Genomic DNA, 14,666 nt, shown 5'->3' on the forward strand with positions numbered 1-14,666 from the left:
GAGCAGCATTTGGTGTCACATATTTAAAATAGCCGTAGAGCCCCTAGACGGACTGCCGACACACACTGTTGCGGAAGAGTTGGATGAAAACATTAAGCAAACGGGAGCAGGCCATGACCTTTCCCCTCCTAGCCCTGTCCAGCTACGATCAAGCAGATCTCAACAAAAAAATATAATCCTGCTTCTAAAGCTTACGGGAGGACGTCAGGTGGCCCCTAATTAAAGAGGTGATCCGTAAGCAGTCGCCATGGTCAGATGTAGGTCGGTCGCTTATGTTAACCTTGCAACTGAGACTGATAGACGGAACTGAATTAAGACGTTATCCTTGTTGGCCTGTCATGCGTTTCATGCTCAGAACAAGGGCTAAATTAACCTGTGTTTTTACTCCTCTGAAATCCCTGTTCATTTTAAATTGGCACATTAGTTGTACATTAGATTAGTAATTAAGTAATTAAGCTAATTGAGGTACTAATGAAGACTCGGAGAGCTTTGTCGTTTTGTTGTTAAACCTTCGTGTCCTCAGGCTGGTTTCATTCCACTTTCCCCCTCGAGTGCAGGACACAGAGCCGCACACTGCAAACTTTTAACTCGAAGGACTTCTCCGTGTCCTTGAAGGTGACGGTTACGCTCCGTGCTTTCGGACGCGCCCACCTCGGGGAGTGTGAGAACCGCAAGGCATGGGTTGTGACACAGACCCCAGTGACGGGGGGGGGGGGGGGTGAGTTGTTTGTACGGGAGGGTCTGGACAGCAGGGGGTGGGTGGGGGTGTGAAGATGGAGAATCCCTTCAGAAAGCAGACCTCCTTTGTGAAGCAGATCCTGTTGATCTCCTGTTTTCTTCGGGTTTTGTTGCTAATCTTGTCAAAATTCCAGCTTCTTTGATGCATGTGGAGTCACAGCGTGCAGATCTGCGGTTCTGATATTTCATCTTCTGCTTCCTCTTGTTCTAGGTCCTCCTCTGCCCCTGGAGGGTGTCAGAATAGACAGAGAGGGTGTCATTCATCTGACAGAGATCCCCCCCCCCCCCCCCAACACTGTCACAGGACGTATTAAGACGGCCTGGATGATCATCTAACTGCTGCTGGAAGAAGAGGGCCCTCCCTGCCTCCAAGGATGGAGAAGGCGTGCCCTTGAGAGTCGTGACCCACACCTGACCTCTTCTGCCATTCTGTCTGGGATAAGACACGCACCCCCGCTCCCCGTGACCGGCGGCCCACCCTGAGGGCCGGACAGGTTTCGCCTGTGAGCTGGTGTGATTTTTTCCAAGTCCCGCCTGACGGCTCGAGCGATCCTGACGTCGAACATGACTCATGGGGGGGAGCCTGGCTCAGAGACGCACCAGGATTCAGCTGTTCTAACATATCTGGAAGGTTTACTGATGCATCAGGTGGCTGGCCGGCCAAGCGGTGCCGCAGCCGCGCAAAGGCCTGAGGCCAGGCCTGGCGGCCAGGATCAGGTCGACAGGGCGGCCAGGGCCCCGCCACCCCCCCATAGCCCCGCCCAGCAGGACAAGAGGCCGTCTCCCGGGGGGCCTCCGCGGCATTTCAAGAAGGCCCGACTGCTCCGGTCTGAGGCCTGGAGGGAACCGGAAGGTCAAGCACTGCGGATTCCCACCGGGGGCACCAATGAGCAGGGTATGGCCCCCAGGGGTGGGGCGGTAGACAGCTCCGCTCAGGGGGAGAGCACTTTGCTGGCTTCGCTGCTGCAGTCCTTCGGCTCACGGCTTCACGGCGCTGCCGTCACACAGCAGGTCACGCGGGACCTGAAAGAATCGGAGCCCAAGCGGGAGCTGAAGGAGCCGGACCATAAAGTGCCGGAACCAAAACGGCCAGATGCCAAGCATCAGGAGCCTCAGGCGAACAAGGAGGACCCCCGCTGCTGTGGGACAGCGTCTGGTCGCCTGAAGAGTCTGATGAGGAGGAGCCGAACACAGAATCACGGCGATGTGCCTTACCGCCGGCGGACAGCCCATGAGAGTCCGCCGCAGGACACCCCGCGCCTCCCCAGCTCTGACTCCTGCGCCGCGCGTCTGAAAGCCGTGGCTGGCCTGGCAAAGGTTCGGTCCAGCCCAGCATCCTCGCCCAGGCCCAGTGTGGCCTGTAGTCAGCTGGCCCTGCTGCTGTCCAGCGAGGCGCACCTTCAGCAGTACTCCCGGGAGCAGGCAATGAAGGCCCAGCTGTCCAGCCGGGCGGCCAGTGAGCGGCTTGCCGCCATGGCCACGCAGAAGGATAAGCACGGGCAGCCTCAGCTGACCCCAGATGCCATAAGCTCCTTAAATGCTCAACACAGAGCACACCCTCATCTGCCCCTAGACTCCCATAAACAAAATCCATCCCCAGTTCCAGGACAGAGCCGGCTTCATGGCTCTCCCCGGAATTCTCTCGCTGCCCGAGACAAGCGGCCGCTGAGCAAGCATAGCGCCCGGCCCTCGCAGACCTGCAGCAGCTTGCTTTTGCTTCTTCTGAACAACCACAACAGCAGTAATGGCCACCCAGTGAGAGAAGACAACACCCTTCCTGTCCAAAGATCCCCACTGCCGTCAGATGGAGAGTTTTCCAACCAGGAGAATGGCAACGCTAAGGAGAACAGTGACGCAGAGAGCTCCTACTCCTGCTGTTCTCCTATCGACCTCTCTGTCAAAAGCAGGAGCACCGGGCCTGTGCTTGGCTCATCCTCTTCCTCCTCCCTGGACAAGCTCACAGAGTCCTTGATAAAGAAGTGGAAGCCGGAGACGTCGGGGTCAGAGACGGAGGAGCTTAAAATGAGGCGAGAGGTGAGATCCCCGCAGAAAGTCACGCTCCTGCAATTACTGCAAGATCGTAAGAATGCAGAGCGGCCAAGCGGGATCGCGGAGCGGCCAAGCGGGATCGCGGAGCGGCCAAGCGGGATCGCGGAGCATCCTTCAGAGTTTCAGCGTGACGTAATTCCTAAGCTCAGCAACGTGCCTAAAGGACGGTTTACGCCAACGACTCTCAGCGAGCGGTCGGTGACACAGAGTCCTGCCAATGGGCTGCCTGATAGGAACTTTCAGTCCTCGTCCACATTTCCCAGTGGGCAAGACTCCAGTGGCGCTGCGTCTCCATATCGCCTTTACGCTTCTCCTCATATTCAGTCTACCCCCCTGGACTTGTGTAAGTCCAAGTCCCACCCAGGCGAAAGTGCCCAAGAGCCCGCTTTTAGTGCCAGTAAACTTCTGCAGAACTTAGCGCAGTGCGGAGTGCAGAATGCCGCCCCTTCTCCACCACATGCCGCTCCTATGCCCCCCAGTAAAAGGTTGTGTAGGGGACTGGAAATCAAAGCGGATAAGACACTGCCGGAAAGACTTCCCGCGCCAGTTCAGCAGAACCAGTCCCCCATGTTAGATGGGCCCCAGGAGAACCACAGACCTCACATGCGGGGCCTGTCTTCGCCAGTGTCAGAGATCGAGAATCTTCTTGAGAGGAGAACGGTCTTGCAGCTCCTCCTGGGAAACGGCACCAGCAAAGACAAACCAGGCTGCAAGGTTAGCAGAGAGTTCGTGACAGACTCTTATGAAAAGCAGTCTGAAAAAGTCACTACCTGTGATCGCTTCAATGGACCTTCCCCGGATGTAAAGATCAAAGTTGAGCCAGAAGATGAAGGTCAACTATCTGATGATGCTAGAGGGGTTGAGAGGTCCTGTAATGAGAATGCCAGGCGTTGCCTAGACTCTGTTCCGCAGCAGGACGTCAAATCCGAGCCAGCTCCTACCGAGTCCGTCCCCAGGGATGGTCTCCTCAGCCAGCTCTTAAAACAGCAGCCAAGAAACCACCAAGCAAATGCACAAGCAGATGTGAGTGTGGGGAATGCAAACGAGGAACGGCAGGAGCATCAAGGACTTGTAATCCCTAAGAAACGGAGGATCTGCTTGGAGCTGGAGAGTCGCTTGAGCAGCGATTCCACCCAAATGTCAGCGGGCAAAGCCACCCAAAAAGGTACCGTTGCCATGGGTGACCGCCCGGCTTCTAGGATGCCAGAGTGGAGTAGCGTCAGACAGACGAAAAATCCGCAGCTAGCTGATCTTCCTGCCGGTTGTCTTGGTAGCGAATCCCCACCAAAAGGTGGCCGGACCTTCAATGTGTTGAAGCAGCTGCTGCTCTCAGACAACTGCCTGAGGGACTTAGCTCAGCCTGGGGGCACCTCCAGCCCCCCCGCCTTGTTGACCCACTGCAAGACCAATGGGAGTATGTCACTGGGTCTTTCTCATGATTCCAGCAGCTCAAAGTGGAACCTTGGTGTGCCGGGGCTGGGACCTTCTGAACTCAAAGGAACAATTCTTGATTCACCTTGGGGCTACCCAGGTGCACGCCAGGAGAAAACAAACCCCGTTCCCTTTAACAAAGAGAGCGAGAGACCCATTCAGGGGGTGATTAGCAGGAAAGATAAACAGGACTCGGACTTTGACTCTCCAAGACTTACAAAGTCTAACCCCATCTTGTATTACATGCTTCAGAAGGGCAACGCTCATCTCGCAAGAGAGGTACGAGACCTCGGGGCAGAGGAGCATCGTGAGGTTCAGGTGAAGGATGAATCTGAGGTGGATGTGAAAGACTATGACCACAAACTGAACTTAAAATGTCACTTGAAGACGCACGACGAACAGCGAGGAGAAGAAGGCGGGCAGCTCAATGGATCTCTGGAGAAATGCTGACTCTTCAGCGCAAGGGCATGCGATTTAACTACTCGGGACTTGAAGGTCCCGGTGTCTTTGGGTTTTGTAATGCGTTTGCTTTGCTTACTAGTTTCGTTTAAGCATGTTTAAGATGGGAGTATGTTTGGGTCAGTTAAGTGCATCGCAAATGCGACTAACAGAATTAACACAAACCTGAATGATTGTTTTGTTTGTAGTATTTTAACCTATTTATAATCTGCATCTTGGTTCCTGTTTTGAAAACCAGAGATGTCTGGTGGGGTTAAAATGAAAAGATTTATGCACAAAATAAAATAATTATGGGAAAACTCACCCACACTAGATGAGTTCAGAAACATCTACGCAGAGGCTTTGGAATTATCCTAGACTTATGAGGTTATTTGTAAAAGGGCCCCTACATCACGTCGTACTTTTCTGAGCCTGTTGATACTTTGGGAAAAAAACACACTGAGTTTCAATCCGAAAAGGCAGTGCTGCTTCAGTCAGTCCAGTCTTCACCCCCCACCCCCCCCCACCCCCGTGTTCATCCAGGGATTCACTCTACAAATAGGTTTTGTGCAGATACCGGGAATTAAATATTCTCGGAAACCTCGGGAATTTGAGAGTGACCTGGGCAAGCAGGACCAAGCAACAGCCAATCTAACGTCAAATCAGGGATACACTGATGCTACCCAGCCGTTGTCGTTCACCTTAGCAGCTCGCAAAAAGACATGTATCGCTGACACACGCTCTGAGAGCCTTTTCTGCAGAAGGATCCATGTGGGTCTTTGTCTGAACAGAGAGGGTCTCTAAATGTTGGTATTTAGCAGGGCTTAGGTGTCAGCTAAAGGTCAGTTCACGGAGAAGCAGCCGGTTCCCGTACACAGAGCTTCATTTGGTGCTTCACTTTGGAGATTTATCTTATGGTGTAGTGAGTTTTCCCAACAGTTACGGGAGAGATTTATGTTTCGATGTCGTGATGAGCTGGTTTTAGATGATGTTACGTACGGCTTTCGTTGATACTTCGGTGATGTTTTTTTTTGCTGTGTATATTGAAATTCAGCAGTGCCAAATCTTGAAAAAATGTAACGTTAATGTATTTGTGAGGAAGAGATATGGGGATTGAGATGCGAGTTGCTGGGTCGTATCACAGCAGAAACTGCTTTTAGGTCCATTTTCGGCAGGAAACGTCAAATCGATGTCAGGCCTGAGATTAGGGAATGCCTGTTTCTGGGGAAAATACAAATATGCCGTCACCACCTGGTATGGTTAGATGTGGAAGCATCTTGTTATGTCCGGAGGCTGGGACCACTTCTGAAGAGCAGATCCCTGTGCCGGGCTCATGGGCTTGGGACAGGAGTGGAGAGCAGCAGCTCTAATGGAACCTTCTCTTTATTCCTGAGCAAATGCTTTAATTATATATGTTATATATGCTTAACTTATATACGTTTCGCCAATATGCACAGCAGGATGAGTCACAGAAGCAGTTTGCCCTACTAACAAGTATCACAGCAGGATTAATCCTAACGTTAATCCTGAGTCTGAACCCTTAACCTATTAGCTACGAGGTCCGTTTGTACGAGGTCCGTTTGTGAACCACTAGGCGACCGCCCGCCCTGGCTGTGATTACTGTTTATCGGATCAGTGTTTTTCCAGTGTAGAATCGAAGAAGCATGTTGATCAGACTGTCCTGTCATGAACATGACATTTTAAAAGATTTCAGTGTGACATATGTATATTTTTTCAGTATTAATGTACATGTCCTCTATTTACAGTCGATGTTTCGATGAGTGGTTTAAAATGTATGTAAATAGGTCTTTCGTTAAAAAAAAAAAACTATTTTGTACCGTTCACAAAAAAAAAAGACGACATACCGATTTTCAATTCTGAAAAGGAATGTAAATTCTGTGTAATAATGTACATAGCAAGAAAGAGGTGGAAATGCTTATTTTGCATGTGTCTCTGTTGTAAGTTTATGATAATCCTTGTTCTGGGGGGGGGGGGGGGGGGGGGGTGATAATCCTTGTTCTGGGGGGGGGGGGGGGGGGGGGAAAGTCTGGTGCTCCACAGTGGGGCCTGTTGCATGTACATGCATGTAGGTTCGATGAAGAAAACAGCACTGAATGTGGGAATATATAAAAAAAGAAACCAAGTCTTAAGCAGCCTTCATTCCCATCAATGGCCATCGCCAGCAGTGAGTGAATCTACAGGCCAGTACGGAAAGCGCGTCACATGTCCTGTTGCTGTTGTCCAGACCAGACCTGTCTCTCCGTCCGGTTGACTTCTGCCCTTCATCTCCCGGGGGGGGGCGGCCTCAGACAGATGTTAAATCGTCCGACATTTCTGCGGCAACCCCACGCACATTACCTATATCCTGTATTCTTTTTTTTTTTATGTTCTCATTTGTTGGTGTTTACCTGCACAGATTTTAAATAAAGTAATGAAATGCACAATTTGAAAATGGCCTGACCTCTTTGCTTTAGTTTGTCGTCACAAAATTGTCAAGTGTATCATTATTATCGCTAAACCTGATAGACTATAAAGGTCTTTTTCTTACAAAAGATTCTCTCTCTCGGGGACCCAGAGACAGTCCAAGAGTCCCCCCTCCCCCAAAAAAAAACTAAATATGTGGACTGTCTGGCAGGGGGCTCATAGGGAGCAAACCATAGACTGATTGTGGATCCCCAGAGACCAGACTGGGAAACACTGTACTAACTCTAGAAGCTACCTGTCCAGCATGGGATTTCTGATGCACGGGCTGAATAGAGACCTCCTTTGTCTTCTTTCCTAGGTTTTTTTTTTTGGTGGGGGGGGGGGGGGGAAGGTTTCCATCGAAAGATCGTCTCCTGGGCGCAGTGGGTGGGCGCTCTGGGGCAGAGAGCATGACCCAAGCCTGGCTCAGGAACAGCAGCTGTCCTGCATTCCTTCGAAAGCTTTAAGCTGCGACCTTAATTCCCACCGGCTGCGGTGATCTGAGGGGGGGTGGGGGGGCTTTCACAGTCATTATATCGGCGTGTCGTTGCGGCAAACGGCTTGGCAGCCCGGTGAGGGTAAACATCCTCAAAAAAAACAACAAACCAGTAAAAACACAAGCACATCGTACTGGGAAGAAGATGTTTCTGCAATCAGTTTAACTGGTACAATCCTTATCTTTAAGCACTATTTCTCTCAAAGCCATTAGATGCTTATCAATGGCATTGGATAACTATATGTAATATTAGCCACTAAAGGTTAAGCATACAGCTGCTTCAGCGGAAGATGCAGGGATGCTCGACCCTGGACCTCAAGGAGACCATGGTGATCAGGTTTCAGCTCAACTCCTTTTCTTAATTCCCGTTCTTAACGTTATTAAATAAATGCAAAGGATTTAGCCACTGGAGTGCTACCTGTCAGTCAACTGCCAATTAAGTAGCAGCATTTAAGTAATATTTCAGAAATATTTGGAATATTACTGAAATACTGCATGAAATATCCAGCTGAAAGCTGATTGGCCCTTGGAGTGCCCCCTCCCCTGCCCGGTGCTGCAATAATGAGTTCAGGGGCCCCTAAGCTACACTCTCCGTAGGCCTCTCTTCCACCCCCCCCCCCCCTCACTCCCCGAAACAATACAATTAATTATAAAACCATGAAATATTAGTATTGTAACTATAACACAATTTGTACAGAGTAAGAGAAAATGTGACGCAATATCAAACAACAATGGCATCATACACAACGACATAAAACAAGCACCAAAAAGGAGATACATTTAAGAACTGGGGCCTGTACTACGAAGGGAGGTTACCAGCTTATCAGGGTAACTTGTCGGATTTAAGGTAGTCTGGGCAAAATGTAAGTGAAGGAATATAAAGTCCGTTTAAACTGAGGTACCTTAAATCTGACAGGTTACCCCGATAAGCCAGTGACCTCGCTTCGTAGTACAGGCCATTGGCCATTCAGTTTTAACCAATCACCAACTCGCAAACAAATAAATGACCAATAAAAGATCATTAAAGAAATAGCAATAAAAAAAATAGTAAACTGCCAATAGGGGGGGTCCCCGATCACTCTGGGCTCCTCGGCTGCAGCCTATGCTAGCCTCTTCATTAGCCCACCCTGTTACTCACTGACTTAAAACATCATTTGTTAATGATAAAATTAGCCTCCCTGTATTAATTATGGAACCTCTTATACACCCCATACCTTTAAAAAATTCAAGAATCGCCACTGATCATTTGTTTTAACAAGACTGCTGAAGTGTAGCGGAAACCCGCAGAATGACGTCCCACAATATGTAACGGCTATTTAGCATCTTGCGCGTTTCTCAAGGAAGAAGGACGCTGGCGGCAAAGAGAGTCAAACAGGGATGGCTCTGCGAGCGGTCTGTGGAGAGCTGGGCCTGCGTTCTCCCCTTCATCCTGCCGGTTGGCATGGAAACTGGGGTTTTTTTTTGTACATCTTAACGTGGTTACGGGCAAAAATGTAGGCAGCGTTTTGCTAAACGCCACCGGACTACATCAGATAATGTTTAAAGGTAAAAACATAGCCGCGCTGTGGAACCCAAAAGCGCAGGTCACCCCTTAATCCGATACCACGCACCCACGGACTGGCCATGGGGAGGCGCTGTTACACAAAGCCCGGTTCAGGTGGCTAGGGGGCCCAGATAATTAAAGCTGAACGAGTCTTTAAGCCTCACAGTTGACCTGGGATGCTTCAGATCTCCTCTCTCCGCCTGGGCCGTGAGTAACGATGGGTACTGTGGGTCTATCACGAGAAGGCTGATGTTCTCCAGTGACCCACTTCCGAAAGACTAGCTCAGCGCTATATCATCGGTCGCCGTCCAGCGATCATTTCCTGCCTGCGTCCAAATTCAAGGGCTGCATCCTACAAAGGACGCGGTCTATGAACGGGTAGCCAACGAAGGTCCGCGCAATGAATGTTGGCATATGCTGGGCTGCGAAGGATCCAACGGGTGGACCCTTTGCAACTTGCCAAAAGAAAGAAGCATCTCTTGACCGCATTTGCAGGAGCCTTCGAAATGCGACGGCCTTGTCACACGCAGCACTAAGAGGGTGTGGAACCCCGAATTCAGACACAGTCCCTGAATTTTCCATTTCTGGATTGTTCCAGCATTAGGATTTCCCTTCTAAAAGTTACTCAAGTAACAACAGAGCTTTCGTGATGTCATCAGTGCTGGACGGCATAAATTTGATGTGGCCGCCTGATAAGTTTCTCTAAGTCCATTCCTTGTACTTGTATGGTTTCTGGTTGAAACCAAACACATGTCACAGATGTCATTCTTGTGTCTCCCTAGTGCAGTGGTCCTCACTGCTTGGCCTGCGGCAGGACACTGGCGGCCCCCAGAGGCTTGTGTGGCAGCCTGTAACCAAATAAATAAAATAAGCACATTATTCCGACCATCAGATTTATTATTATTTTTTAAATATAGATGCAATACAACTTCCTCAATAATGTGCAGCTATGTAGTTAATTAACAATCGAGCGAGGCAGCATGAAGAGCCAGCTTTTAAAAAGTAAAAGGTGCACCCCCCCCCCAACTCCCCTGTACACTGGTAAGCCTGGCAGTGAATAACACTGCTCCAGTGTGTGTGGTTCCTGGATCACAGCAGCCCTGACTGGATAAATAGTTGCCAAAAACTGATTGACACCCCAGGGTGAGTATCTTGATTTAATGTCATCATAAAGTAATATGAAGGATTATTCATAAAGGCTCATTTTCATGCCCCCCACCCCCACCCCCCTCCGCTTCAGTTCCAGTTGACCGTTAGCGACCGCCCCACAAACAAAACCGGGCCTGTGTGGATCGGGGTAACGTGAGCTGGCAGCACTGCGAGCCCCTCCCCCGTTCACTCGCACGCACGCGATCCGGCCCCCGCTTTGATCCTCCGAAGCTCAGCCTTCCTCTAAACTCCATGTAACCTTTCGTCTTCGCGGTCATGAATATTTAAGCTCAAACCTCCAGGTTTCATCTCCCACGGCTGCAGAGACGAGGAGGGGGTACGGCGCCGGGGGGGACCGAGTCACGGGCTCGCCGGAAAACGAGCAGGGAGCCCTGACGGAGAGAGCAGGTCCTCGCGATAAACAAAAAGTAAACGAAAACGCTCGATCAAGCTACAAAAGCACCTGCCTGCAGTGCAGCCTCAGACTCTGGCCCTAAAACTGCCTAAAAGCCCTCTTTTTCTTAGGGGCTGTTTATTCTGTCGCAGTCAACTCCTCACGCCAACATGAGGTCGCATTCTAGCCCGTCCTGAAACGAACAGAGTTTGGTTTTGAGCCACAGACCTCAGCCTGCGCAGGTGTTTGCCGGGATAGAGGCACGCTTCGCACAAACGAAAGCTGCGTGACACTTATCGACACCCGGGATCTTTATCTGCTTCAGAGTCGCGTCGTTCGTACAGTACAGGCTCTGGGATCGACGTCAGAGTGTGACCATCCTCCCACGCTGGGGATTTTCAGAATGAAAAACCTTTTCCCTCGTGTCACTTCGAGGCAAACCTTTCGCAAGAGTCTCCGCATGCGATGCGGTTTCGCGCGTGTCGGCGACCAACGCGCACAATGTTGTATGTGTTAACGAGGCCGGGAGGAGGGGGGGTGAGTGCTTCAGAAAATGCATGCTGGGTAACCGCGGCTGCCCTCTTGGAAGCGGGCCGTTCTGTCAAGCGGGAGCCACTTTCGGCCATTACGTACGATCGGCTGAGTAAGCAGCCCGGCTTTTTTAGAAAGCAGACGCTGAAGGTCGCTGACGAGGGACACATGCGGGGAAACAGCCCCGTTCAGGGTCCTGAAACTGTCAAAACGAAAAGCGGGTCAAGCAACCGGATCAGAGCTCCGGTTCATATATTTATTCCTTTTTCTGGCACCTTCTGTATTTCTCCAGACTCTCTGGGTATGGCGGTCCCAGGTTCATGAGGTCACAGCTTTTGCCCTACCTAATCCCCCACGCCGCTCTGGTCTCGGCGTCAGCGCCGCCAATCATTCTTACCGGGACGGATTGAACGTCGACCGGCAGCACTGAACCCAAAGCGCAGAGTGCCGTGCGGGATGGGGGGCCGGTTCTGCGTTGTACAGTAAACAGCTTTCATGCCAAACACGTCCATTGGCAAAAGGCAACACTAACGGAGAAATCTGGGAAAGACGGAAAAGTGCAGGCTAGTATTTCCTTAAATACGTTTTCATTGTGTGATTTTTTTTTTTTTTTTTAATATCTGGAGTGAATGTTTTTCTTCCCCTAAAGGGCTTGAATATGAAAAAACAGATTATGTGTTTCAGTTAGGGGATGGCTGTCAGGAATGTAAAGGCCTGTGTGTCTGGGGAGGGGGGGGCGGTCGCTCCTGAGTCAGCAGGGGTGCAATGACCTGCGTCTGTGGATGGGGTCTCCTTGTTCTAAAGCGTGTCACCAGAGGTCACCAGCTGCCACCTCCTGTTGTGACAAACTACACGCTGGTAAACAGGCAAAACGACACCTTTTCTCCACACACTTTTTTTTTTTCTCGTTAAAAACTCGACTTTCCCCTTGGGTCAGGTGATCGGCACCAGCACTGCAGGGTAAATGGGATCAATTAGCGTAATCATTTGTCCACCAGAGTTATTAAGTGCTCAATGGACTGAGAACACTCACAGCCCATGACGACCAGGAGCAGGAAGCAACCGTTCTAGAACAATCTCTCATTAAGACCTTTCATTAATTACACTGTTCACTCATGTCGCATAGCTGTTCTACGCTGTGACTGCACACATCCGGAAACGTGTTTCACGCCAATCGCTAGTCCTTCAAAACAGCATTATTTTCTGTGAAGAGGAACTTAGAGTCGATTTGCTTTGTAAATTAGAATATACTAAATTCGTGTTTGTGTTCAGCACGAGTGAAGTTGTGGTCTGATAATCTGGAGCAAACGGATTCTCCGGCGAGCGGCACTGTCTGTCAGTGTTCATCCTGCAGAATAATAGGCAAGACGCATAAAAGGCATCGATCCCTGTCCTCCGCTAAGGGTCCCGGGGAGCCACATGAGGAAACTCACCTCATCCGTTACCTTTAAACTGAAGGTCACAGCCGTAAATGAGCCCGAGTCGTAATTAATCACGTCCGGTACATCTTCACTTCATCTAGAAGAAAGATGAGGAAATGATTGTGTACAAACGTGACCTTTTGCATCGTGGCGTGGCAGCAACTCAACTTCCCGTATTTCAGCAAAGGGGGGGGGGCGGGGGGTTTTGGAATTCCTTAGGACGAGAAATGCAGGTGGGTGTCAAAGGGGAAGCATCAAATGAAGAAACCCACTGTCCCATATGGTATTTAACCCGACATTTCTGTGATTCAAATGGACTCGTGGGTATTGTTTCAGCTGACGAAAGTTATAAGAAGATCTGATGTTTCGCTCCGACTAAATCACCAGATAAATGAGAGGGATGTGAGTGAAGATGTTGCGGAAAGGGAGGAAAGAAGTTTATAGCATGAAACTAAAAGCAAGCACAGCACCTAGTGATCGTATTACGACTTACAGTATCAGCACTGGAGGGGGAAAAACAATCGTCTTTGCGCGTCGTGTAGCGCAGGTATTAAAATGACCGTATTTTATACTACGTTCATATCACACTACAAATGTTTGACGATGGACCCTTTATGTCACTGGGAGATTTGCAAATGAGTCCATCTCGACGTCCTTTTACGATTAACCGCAATTAACATTATCAGAGAGGAAATTGCTTGCGTAGGAAGTCGTATATTGTTAGCTGGGTGATGATTTTAACTCGAAAAATGGATGCACAGCTAAAAAGCAACATATGTCATACAGAATATTTCTCTAGAAAACATTTATTTCTGTGGGAGGTTCAGTGTCAGAGCAAGAGTTCTGCAGAAACTGCATGAAGAGCAATTTATTTTTCGAAAAAGCATCAGTTCTAGTTTCTCTTAATGTGGTTCACAGTAAGTGGCACTCCCCTTGATTTTTACCCCTAGTAAACACGGTACCACAGTAAAAAAAAAAAAAAAAAGGAGAGCAAACCGGAACCCTGGAAATCTCCCTAATGCATGATATAGTTCTGCAGTGGGGTATCTGAAACTCTTACCTGTGATCTTGCATTTACTGCATTAAAATGGATCCATGTCAGAATCATTTATAGGCCAATGTACCGGCAACTCACTTGTCAACATAGAGGACTGCAGGTACAGTGGGATTCAGTGACCATCGTACCTTCAGCACAGGGAAGTCCAACATGGGTTGACATTTTGCAACATGAGGCTCGAACCTTGGCCTCATGCAGCAGTTCTGAAAGCATGATCAACAAGTGTGACTTTCAGAGACCCCTGCACTTACAGTTACGACAGCATCCATGTCAGCCTGCATTTTGACTTCCCCTCTGCTCCAGTGCCGGGTGAATTTCACTGCACTCTCAGGAAACCGGGTCAACATATACGAGACTCCTTTGAAATGATGCTTACGTTACAGCATCACATCTCATGCTGGATATTCATAGCGCCAGCGCCAACGACTTAATAAGCGCTGATGTACTTACTGTGGCACGGTGAGTATCAGAGCTGGGGGACTGAATACTGCCTCTGTCTTCTGTCTGCTCTTGTATATATGGAGAGCACATATTTAACGCATTGGGATCATTTAGCATTAATGTCCTGTGCAGTTGGAGCCTCTTGACAGAAAAGCACCGAGTGATTTACAGAGCTGGTCCGTGCCAGGAACTGCTGCAGAATGTTCAACTGCCTTACATTCAGCACCTGTGAGCTATATCAACACATCTGCCAAATCATAAAGTTTTACGCCGTTTTACAGTACGGTCCCATTTACACTAAGGCAGGTTTAAGCCTGTTGGTTTAGTCAAACGCGGCCTTCGGTTTCTCGCCTTACGTGGGCCTGTAGTGCCCCCTGCTGGTGAAGTGTAAGTCTGCTTGTCTGCCTGGCTTCACGTCCCGCACGTACAAAAACCACTGCCCCGCGGCACCAGTCAAATACTCTGTAAGGACAAAACAAAGCATCGTAATATTCAAAACATTTAAATAGTTATGT

General features: G+C 49.5%; 1 protein-coding gene across 1 annotated transcript; it reads left to right on the forward strand.

Annotated features, from left to right (window-relative positions):
• The first annotated feature begins 788 nt into the window (after positions 1–788).
• LOC125729956 (nuclear receptor-interacting protein 1-like) lies at positions 789–6,518 on the forward strand. The gene has a single exon (XM_049005750.1). It carries the CDS (start codon positions 1,303–1,305, stop codon positions 4,666–4,668), a length of 3,366 nt encoding a protein of 1,121 aa, XP_048861707.1. The 5' UTR covers positions 789–1,302; the 3' UTR covers positions 4,669–6,518.
• Positions 6,519–14,666: the final 8,148 nt, after the last annotated feature.

Source organism: Brienomyrus brachyistius, unplaced genomic scaffold (assembly GCF_023856365.1).
Source record: "Brienomyrus brachyistius isolate T26 unplaced genomic scaffold, BBRACH_0.4 scaffold937, whole genome shotgun sequence".
Lineage (NCBI taxonomy): Eukaryota > Metazoa > Chordata > Actinopteri > Osteoglossiformes > Mormyridae > Brienomyrus > Brienomyrus brachyistius.

Coding starts and splice junctions, on each gene's coding strand:
- LOC125729956 (XM_049005750.1), top strand. CDS start 1,303: ATGACTCATGGGGGGGAGCCTGGCTCAGAGACGCACCAGGATTCAGCT.